Here is a 10997-nt window from a genome sequence, read left to right on the forward strand (position 1 = left end):
CAGTATTGGTTCTCATGACTCTGTAAGACACACTAAGGAAAAGCTTCAAACAGCTGGCTAAATACCTCCAACTTACTCTAAAAAAGTCCCATTTATTGGGAGGATAAAACAGGTCTTACTACCTGAACTTCAGAAAAACGCATAGCAAACAAAACTGAAAGTCTGAAAACCTCAAGAATCAAGGGAAAGCCTGAAATTTTCTGTCCTTGCTCCATGAGCACCTTGAGAGAACATACATATTCCAAGACTCACCTCCTAAATGCTTACAGTGAACAGCACTTTTGAAGAACCTAAACCAATGTGTAGTCAACGGGCCAACACACTCTAAAGTTGCCTTGGAAGACTTTCAGCAAGGTACCTCCCAGCAAGGACCTTCCTCTACGGTAACGTTCCATGTCAAAGTAAGGTACTTTGAGTGACTAAGTCATCACATGAGCAAGACCAAAAGTTGCTGAGGAGTGCTCTATCTTCAACTGGTTTATAAAAAAAAACAAAGCATTTTGGAAATAAACTTCAAAAACCATCCTTAAAGCCTATGACAAAGGAGTACTAAAGCAGCGTTCTCCAAATCAGCTCATTCACCTTCAGGCTAGAAGTTCATCTCAAGGATTCCGATCCTTGACTGTGATAGCCTTACAGCAGGCCATAATCAATCCACTGAGATAACACTCTGTTAAGACGAAAGACAAGAGTTCCCACATTAGGATGGAGTGAATTCAGTCACTAAAACGCAATCCAAGACCAGAACCACAAAGGCTTTGTATAGCTGCAACAAGATAGATAAATACAGCTATACGGGCCAGCAGAAAGCTATCAGGACCATCATGCATTTGTCTCAGTATTTTCCCATTAGCCTAGGTCCTGCCACGAGCCCAGCAGACAGGGGAGAGGGACACAAATGCAAAGCTTTACAGAAGCTGTGCACAAACTAACCATGCTCTCTGTCTCTCGTCGAAGGTGGTGTCCTGATTTCAGCAGACATACAGTTAATTTTCTTCCTAGTGGTTGCTGTTTTTTCAGATTTGTTATGAAAGGAATGTCAATAACGCATATTGTTGCTAAGTGATGTTGAAAAAGGCCCTTGACTAGTATGAGTTTCCCATAGAAGCTTGGAAGGAGCACAGACAGAACAATAGAAGGAGCAATGGACTATATTCTGTACCATAAATATCATGCTCAGTATACAAATGGGGGTTAGCGGGGGAGGAATCAATGATCTCTGCTCAGGTCAGGCTCAACAACCAATTCACCAAGCAGTGAGAGTGACTTGTGTCTTGTTTATTCTTTTACCATTATTATTATTGTTATTTTTATACTGATATATATATTGTTATTATCTACATGGACTTGTGCAAAGCGTTCGACACTGTCCTGCTAAGTGATGTTGAAAAAGGCCCTTGACTAGTATGAGTTTCCCATAGAAGCTTGGAAGGAGCACAGACAGAACAATAGAAGGAGCAATGGACTATATTCTGTACCATAAATATCATGCTCAGTATACAAATGGGGGTTAGCGGGGGAGGAATCAATGATCTCTGCTCAGGTCAGGCTCAACAACCAATTCACCAAGCAGTGAGAGTGACTTGTGTCTTGTTTATTCTTTTACCATTATTATTATTGTTATTTTTATACTGATATATATATTGTTATTATCTACATGGACTTGTGCAAAGCGTTCGACACTGTCCTGCACGACATCCTGGTCTCAAAATTGGAAACTAATGGATTCGATGCATGGACCACTTGGTGGATAAGGAGCTGGCTGGATGGCCACATTCAAAGGGTTGTGGTCAATGGTTCTATGTCCGACTGGCAGCTGGCGACGACTGATGGTCCTCAGGGGTCAATACTGGGATCACTGCTGTTCAACATCTTTGTTGGAGACATGGACAGTGGGGTAGAGTGCACCCTCAGCAAGTTTGCCGATGACACCCAACTTGGTGGTGCAGTCCACACACTGGAGGGAAGGGATGCCACCCAGAGGGACCTGGACAGGCTTGAGAGGTGGGCTTGTCCAAATTGCATGAAGTTTAACCAAGCCAAGTGCAGGGTCCTGCACCTGGGACGTGGCAATCCCAGGCACAACTACAGGCTGGGCGGAGAATGGCTAGAAAGCAGCCCTGAGGAGAACTTGGGGGTGTTGGTGGATGAGAAGCTTAGCATGAGCCAGCAATGTGCACTGGCAGCCCAGAAAGCCAACCGCATCTTGGGCTGCATCAAGAGAAGCGTGGCCAGCAAGCAGGTCACAGGAGGTGATTCTGCCCCTCTACTCTGCACTCGTGAGACCCCACCTGGAGTACTGTGTCCAGCTTTGGAGTCTTCAACACAGGAAGGACATGGATCTGCTGGAACAGGTCCAGTAGAGGGCCACAAAGATGATCAGAGGGATGAAGCACCTGTGAGGACAGGCTGAGAGAGCTGGGGTTGTTCAGCCTGGAGAAGGCTCCAGGGAGATCTTATAGCGGCCTTTCAATACCTGAAGGGAGCCTATAGGAGAGCCGGAGAGGGACTCTTTGTCATGAAGTGTAGTGACAGGACAAGGGGCAACAGCTTTAAATTGGAAGAGGGGAGATTTAGATTAGATACTAGGAAGAAACTGTTTACTGTGAGGGTGGTGAGACACTGGAACAGGTTGCCCAGAGAAGCCGTGGATGCCCCATCCCAGGAAGCATTCAAGGCCAGGCTGGATGGGGCTTTGAGCAACCTGCTCTAGTGGGAGGTGTCCTTGCCCACGGCAGGGGGGTTGGAACTAGATGATCTTTAAGGTCCCTTCCAACCCAAACCATTCTATGATTCCATGATTTTTTTTTTTCTCTTATTGTTCTATAAACTGTCTTTATCTCAACCCCTTTTGTTTCATCCTTTCCCCTCCATTTATCGCTCCTCTCCCTACCCTTCTGGGGGACAGAAAGGGGAAGGCAAATGAGAGTCTGTATCACCCCAGTTGCTGGGTGGAGTTAAACCATGACAAAAGGATAAAAGGTTTATCTGAGAAAAGACTTATGTGTTTTAGGATAGACAGCCTGAATCTTAACTAGAATAGATATAATATCAGTTATCAGTAGTTCTGTTCTTTTTTTCACCACATAAAGAAGCATTAGGTATGCTAAATCTTGCCTAAAAAGCAGTAAGCTCTGACACCACTTCTGCTCTTGCAATTTTTATACAAAACATCCACCAACAGGAAGGTGACATTAGGCCAACTAGAATGCCACCTTAATTCTCACCCCATATAAAGACAGCTTCCCTTTTTTCCCCTGGAGGTGTGAAAATCAGAGTGAAAGAATGGATACATGCAGAAACATAGCCGGAATAGTCTACAAAGTCTCGATTTTAGGTTCTCCTTAAACAGAGAAAGGTTACCAGAAGGCAACATAGTAGTCTTTGCTGATGCAAGTAGGCCATGTTACCTCACAGTACAACCTTGCATCAACAAAATATTATGGCAGGATTATGACAGTGCCCCCCTGACAAATTGAATTTATGAAGATTAGAGAGTATTCTTGGTGAATGACAATGGACATTATCTTTTGATAATTTAGCATGAGTCAGATCCACCTCTCATTCACAAAATTCAGGATGCTGTACGAGATGAAGCATGGTTTAATTCCAGGTTAAAAATAGTAAGAAGAAAACACCAGGGAATTTACAAAGTTGTCCTACAAGAGGACAAGACAGATGAACTAAGAAGGATGCTATTTTTGTCAGTCCATTTTAGATGAGGGGAAAAAGGAATCTTACAAGCCTTCATTTACAGAAGGTATGAACAAAGCAAGGCTTTGATACATACAACTTTGGGAATTTCATCATCATGGTCAAAAAGCTCCAAAACAAACTCAGAACTTCTGTTTACAGTATGAATTGTCCGTATTATGACACCTAGAGGTCCTTCGTCTGACCTGCCTCATGCTTTGACATCTTGTTAGACAACTGCCTCAATATACCTTAACTAGATGCAGGGACTGGCCTCAGCAAGACAGGCCGAAATTAGAACCATATTTTCTTTCTTTCTATTTTCCTTCAAGGGAAAAGATTTGGACTATGGAAGTAAAAATGTGAACAAGGAAAGGAAGATTTAGATGCACAACTTAGAAGCTGCAGGTAAGAGAAGAAATTAACAACGAAGGCAAACTGATACTCTCTTGCAGCACTGGACTGTTTCAGTCAATCACACATAACATACAGAAAGTGACCTGAGAAGCAGCAGCAATATGCATGCACTCCAGAAAACAACTCATTAACAGAACATAGAAGCCTACAGGATTATGCGCTCAGCTCAGGGGACAGTAGGGAAAAAAAAACCACAAACCACACACAAAAAAAACCAAACAACAACAAAAAAATCCCCACCACAAGACCACCACTAAGGCAGGGCAGTACCACTACATTATCTGAGAGGTTTTATACCTGCCAAACCAAGAATGAACAGCTAGACTAGCAGAGCATGTAAGTAATATTTTCATTTACAGATACATTAGTAAAAACTAGCCTCTTTACTTCAGGTATTTTCCAGTTAATCTGGACCCCATCTTACCCAACTCAGGAATATCTCTGAGCACCATGCCTCCTGGGAAGTACATTCTAGAGACCTATACCTCAAAATTTAATGGCTTACGATCATATTTTATCCCATCAACCCTCCTACTGTCTGACTTTCAGGACTGAATGCTGTTTCCTCATTTTTTATATTCTGTGATATTTGTAATATTGGCATTTGTACAGATTCACAACACTATCTCTATAAATGCACACTAGTTAAATAGAAAAAAAGAAAAAATTAAAGCAGCACTTAAAGCTAGGGCATGTATATGCCATATCTGCAAGCCAGGCCATATATTTTCACTGATGAAATAGTAGCAGGGCAACACCTCTTTCCAGGAAGACCCAAGCTTAACAAGCTTTGACAGCTTGACAAGACCCACTGAATTTAAAAGTAAAAACAAGAAAACCACTACATATGTGTAGGAGTTCCACAATAGACCTAAAACTGGCAAGTCATAAGCATTTAGACACAGAAGACTGATGAAACTAACACTGGAGGGAAAAAGAAGTTATACTTTTTGCAACTGAAAAGTAATACCTGTGGTGCTAAAACAAAGCAAATTCCCTACACATAAGGTTTACCTAAGTATCTTTGAGGCTAGCATCGGTGAAACCGCCAGCTTTGCAAGAACAGTTATTTGCCTGCAGAGGTGTAAGACTCAAGCCAAATATAATTTTGGTACAACCTCCACTGTAGTAAAATGAAGCTATTTAACACACATTTCAATCAACCAATACAGAATTCCCACATTCAGGAGCTGTCACCTAAATGGTGACACTGGTTGGATCTACCACTGGTTGGATAGATGAGAGGAGGGTGGTAGATGTTGTCTACCTTGACTTCAGCAACGCTTTCGATACCATCTCCCACAGCATCCTCATAGGTAAGCTTAGGAAGTGTGGGTTAGATGAACGGACAGTAGGTGGATTGAAAACTGGCTGAAAGACAGAGCTCAGAGGGTCATGATTAGGGGCACAGAATCCAGCTGGAAGCCTGTACCAAGTGGTGTTCCCCAGGGGTCAGTACTGGGTCCAGTCCTCTCCAATATATTCATCAATGATCTGGACGAAGGGATGGAATGTACCCTCAGCAAGTTTGCTGATGATACAAAACTAGGCGGGGTAGCTGAAAACTCCAGAAGGCTGTGCTGCCATCCAGCGAGACCTGGACAGGCTGGAGAGTTGGGGAGAAAGAAACCTAATGAGATTTAAGAAGGACGAGTGTAGGGCGCGGGACCTGGGTATACATCAGCCCATGCCCCAGTACAGGTTGGGGGCTGACCTGCTGGACAGCAGCTCTGAGGAAAAACACACGGGAATCCTGGTGGACAATAGGATACCCATGAGCCAGCAATGTGCCCTTGTGGCCAAGTGGAGTCTCCTTCTTTGGAGACATTCAAAACCCGCCTGGACAAGTTCCTGTGCAACCTGCTCTAGGTAGACCCACTTTGGTGGGGGGGTGGACTAGATGATCTCCAGAGGTCCCTTCCAACCCCATAAGATTCTATCATTCTATGTATCCTTAAGTACAGTTTTCTCAGCCAGTGGTTTCAATGGTGTCAAAAACTGATTCAAAGGTTAGTCCCATCTGCTATCAAACCAAGCTCTTTTTCTCATGCATTATCAAAACACCTTAATTTTTATTAAATAAGCTGTCAGTGATGTTGGACGCTTATTTTCATGGCTCCTTCTGGGGTAATATGGCCATAAGAAAAGCTGGAACTTCCAACAGTATGAATATCTATGCTTCGGCATAAAGCATGCAAGTTCTTTCCTCTAGCCAAGAAACTTGGCAAGGCTGTAGGACAGACTGTCAACAGAAACTTCTTCTACCTGATAAGTAGACTCACATTTTCCCTATTGGTTCAAAAGAGGACATAAGAGTACTGTACCTGCTGAACACCAATTCTAACAGTGTTTTCACCTTACTTAGGCAGGACTAATGAGGGATAATGGAGGGCTGGTGGTTGGATTCAAAGCAAATCCAACTAAGTCCTCTGTTGTCCCTCATTAGTGCAAGCTTCTCAGCAGTCTCACAAAAGATGCGATGTACCTGTAAGCAGTATCAGTGCAGCCTGATCCCAAACACCTCTTCTAAGAAGTTAATGTGCTACTTCTCCCCAGCTTGCTTGCCTCCTCAACCTGCCAGACCCATTTTTTGATTTTTCCCCTCAGATAAAACGACTTTATATTATCACTTTGCAATAGGTAGCATCTACTACTCTTCATCCAATTCCAAACAGATTGATGTGTCTAAAGGTAAAGAAGAGTAAAAGACGAGTACTGGATAATCTAAGGAGATCTGTTAGGAAGACAGATTCTGACACATCGCTAAACACATACTAGTATCTAGAACCTCAAGCTCAAGTGCTGAACAGAATGAAGAAAGGGAAGTCAGCAAGTAAGGCAGTGTTAGAAAACAAATACGGAGAAAAAAACGTGTGGAACACCCTTCTCGTCATACCTTTTTGTAACAGACTACAAATCTCTAACTGGACTCACTCTGCTTTTCATTTTTCTGTTCATGGTACAAAGCACATGGTGTATCTACACTGGCACTTTGTTCAATAATTTAATATCCTGGCTGAATTCAGGTCTTGAAAGCACTCTCTGTCAAACTTGATGTATTCCCCTAAGGCCTTACAGATAATCAGCAGATTTCCTACATAGTACACACAAACATATTGGGATATACTCCAGCCTTCAAGTATAAAAATATACTTTCTTCCTCCTGTTTCCTTCCTCCTGAAGTAAACTGACATCACAAGCAAAACACTAGTTAAAACTGAGGATAAATGCTCTTGCCGATTCTTTGAATGTTACAGGGCCACATGCAAGTAAAATTTAATTCAACTGGAAAAAAGCAAGCATCCCAAAACACAGAGCTGAAACACTAGAAGGCAGAAAAAGCACTGGTAGCAGGACACTAAGGGGAAAAAAAAGAAAAGCAGAAAACAATCTAAACACATTAAAATAAAAGGCCAAAAGAAAAAAGTAGAATAAAACAGTTAATATCTCAAGAACTTACCTTCAGACTTCAACTTCGTAAGAACAAAAATCAGGTAGTTGTTGAAATCTGGGTATTGATTGAGTTGTTCCAGTTTCTGAAGAGAGAAACTGTTAAGGAAAGTTGAATCTTCACACACAGCATTTATAGTTTTCTGGATACAAAGATTATTAATGAGTTATGTACTGCTGTGTCACTTCAACCAGCTGTGACTGGTTGTATCACAGTATACAGAGTATGAACAATCTAAAAACAGTTTCTGTAATTTTCTTACTGAAGAGATAGCTTTAGTTAAGGGGAAGTCTGGGGAAAAAAAAAAAAAGACAATCCACAAACAGACACAAAAATTAACAGGTCCTTAAAAATATTTGTAAAGCTACACACACACACAAAAAAAAAAAAAGCCTTGTCTGTACAGTTTTAGCTTTCAGGGGGTACACAGAAGCCCGCCAAACCCAAGGAATCCATTGAGACACAATGCCACAATATATCTTTTTTTCCCCCCCTCCACAATATATAAAAGCATTTTAGTATTAAAATACAAGAGCTGTGATTTTGATAAGCTACTCATTTTAATGTTAGACATATAATTTTTTATGATGCTAACTAGCCACAGCCTGAGCTCTCAGCAATAAGAGCCTGTTTAATTGTAAATGCACAGATAGTTGTACCAAGAAGTTCATGTTTATCCACAGTCTCATAAGGAAAAAAAAAAAACACAAAACCCCAAACAACAAAATGCTCTTTAACTGCAGGAAGAACTATTATGTTTCTGAAGAGCTGTGAAGGTACATAGCTGTCTTTCCCAAAATTTGTCACTATTTCTGCCTCACATTTCCCAGGATTCTGCCACTGGCTGGCTAGAGCAGTGATCTGGTATATTCTCCTTTTACCCTGTTCTCATACCCTGGTAGTAATAGGCATTTTGCGCAACAATAATATTTTAAGTCAGTGCAGTATCACGTCTAAGTTTTTAAACCTACTCAATATCATCAGGATGGCAAACAATCAAGACATTTAAGAAAAAATGATTTTTAGAAAAAGTATGATTATTTGCTCCATAAGCATTTACTTTACTTGCCATTTAGCTAAATCTCTAAATACTCAAAGTAGCTAGACCTCAGCCAAATACCTGTATGTTAGGACTTGGTGGCCCCATAAGTCCCTTCCAGTTCTAAAGGATCCATTTCCTTCCAATGGCCAACAGCCACTGTATCATTCCTAGATAATAAGGCTGTTTGCATCAAGAAGCAACTTTGTGGGAGAAGCCTATCCTCTTTCCACTTAATAAGAGAGTAAAGCATACTTAATCACAGCCACAAGCTCCTTTACTGTGAAACACAGAGCAGACGAAATGCAAACAGGAGGATGGTGAGGGCAAATGAAAATAATATAGGACACTCTACATGGCCCCTGGAAATGAAAAACCACACATCCAAAGGTTGTTGTCAAAGGTGCCAAGTCAAAGAACGCTTTCAGGAACATCCAAGAAGTAGGGTAGCACGTTTCAAAATTTTTTTCTTCTTCTCCAAGCTTCAGAAACATAATCACCAAAACAGCCAGCTGAACATTACTAACAACTGTGAATTCCAATGGATTGAGTATGAAGCAGCAGGGGAAGTGAGAAGGAATGGAAAGAGCAGTATTTAAGAGAAATGTAATGAAAAAAATACTGAATTGATCTAGGAATCAAAGAATAGCCTACAGGCCATACTTTCTTAACAACATCTTCACTCACTTTTTCTTTTTTATTGCAAGAAACATCTAATATCTTTGTCTGCAAAATACCTGAAGCATTACAAATTCATAATTTTGTTAACAAAGGGTTTCAGCTAACCTAGACTCCCACTGTTGTATTTGAGTTCCAAGTACCCAAATGTGCCAAAAACAATGTCATAGAGTGAGCATGACAGAATCAACACACTGATAATCTTACCAAAAAATACGGACTAAGAGTACTTTAAACTTAAAACCATTAATCACCACTCTGCTTGGACATACTACTAAGTATCATTCTACATTTCAACAGCCATCACAATTTTTGTGTGGAAACAGTCTCAAAGGACATTTATTTACTTATTTTTAAGTTACAGGATATGGACTGTCAAGATGTACTAGAACATTTTCCTGAATTGATGTATAATACAATGGTAAAAACGTGCCACTTCTCTAACCTCAACATACAAGGACCTCCTTGAAAGCACAGGTACCTCAGCACAGCAGGGAGTTACCACTACCATTTGAAAAGAATTTAAAACGTCAGTTAACAGCACTTCTGTTCAATTTCTACGCATCTTCAAGCCAGAGAGCATTACCTACATTGCCCTGCATTACAATACCTGCAGGTAGCTGCTGTTTTTCAATAAACAAACCAGATGCTACTAAGTTATTTGAAGCAGAGCTTTACAATGTAATTTTACATTAAAGGTACACTACAAACACTGTTGCTATAAACACTTTTATATTTTAAATACTAAAGAGCACTGGTTTAAGTTTGGATCATTATCAGAACACTTCACCTAAACACTTCTGTTTAGGATTTTTCAAAGGAAGCAGCAACATTTTAAAAATCTGAAACATAGCTGCAAGAACAAGAAGATTTAAGATGAAGACTACCTTCACCTTTCAGACAAGAGCAAAAGGCTTCCTAAGCTTGACCACATCTGTTATGAAAGCCTAGAAGAGAAGCATACTTGGCCTCAAATTAATCTCTTAAAATGACAAAATACATATATATGCGCACATATATATGTTCTTACCCACTTACATAAGTTCTGTTGCTTTCTTGTGAAGACCTTCAAGTAAACGCCTTAAATAAAAAGGGATCAAGACGATATCCTTCACAGAATTTCAGGATTTCCAGATATTTCAAAGCACTTGTATGGCTAGCTCAAGGAGCAGGAGGCAGTAGACAAGGGCTTTACCTTTCAAAATCTCTGCTTCTATTAGTCTTAATTTAAAATTTTACTGTTTCAATCTTTGTTCTTTAAAAGCTTGCTATTTCACCACTCCCACAACCAAGAGAGACTCAAGGGGGTAAAAACCCCAACAATCCACACACCACTAACACTAAATACACTGCAGAGCAGCACAAGTAGCACAAGCTCGAGTGTAACGAGCAGCATTTCAGGCTCAGGGTTCCGGGCAAGCAGAAACCGCCTCACAACATAGCAATATGCGCAGTGCCAGAGCCAGCAGGCCAACGAGGGCGTGCAGGCAGCAGCTCCCCCCACCATCGATGGCTTTCGCCTCGAATACCGGCACCAGATTACCTCGGGAGGCCCCCGCCTCGCCGCAGGGGAGAGGGGTACCCCGAGCCGCGCCTCTCGCCCAGCCCGGCAGGCCGCGGGGCACCCGCACCCCTCGGCGGGATCCGCCGGGGCGAGGGCCGCCATCCCGCCCCGCAGCGGCTGGGGGCTGGGCGCTGGCGGCAGCCCAGCGTGGGGGA

At 41.7% G+C, this 10997-nt stretch overlaps 1 protein-coding gene across 2 annotated transcripts in view; it reads right to left on the reverse strand.

Annotated features, from left to right (window-relative positions):
* Window positions 1-10997, reverse strand: part of TNPO1 (transportin 1) — a 43044-nt gene that overhangs the window by 31448 nt on the left and 599 nt on the right. For both annotated transcript variants that reach the window (XM_014964865.1, XM_014964866.1), the window contains exon 3: window positions 7571-7646. In XM_014964865.1, coding sequence (XP_014820351.1) covers window positions 7571-7646 — 76 coding nt within the window. The remainder of the gene's footprint in view (window positions 1-7570; window positions 7647-10997) is intronic.

Source organism: Calidris pugnax, unplaced genomic scaffold, assembly GCF_001431845.1.
Source record: "Calidris pugnax isolate Ruff unplaced genomic scaffold, ASM143184v1 scaffold273, whole genome shotgun sequence".
NCBI classification, from domain to species: Eukaryota; Metazoa; Chordata; class Aves; order Charadriiformes; family Scolopacidae; genus Calidris; species Calidris pugnax.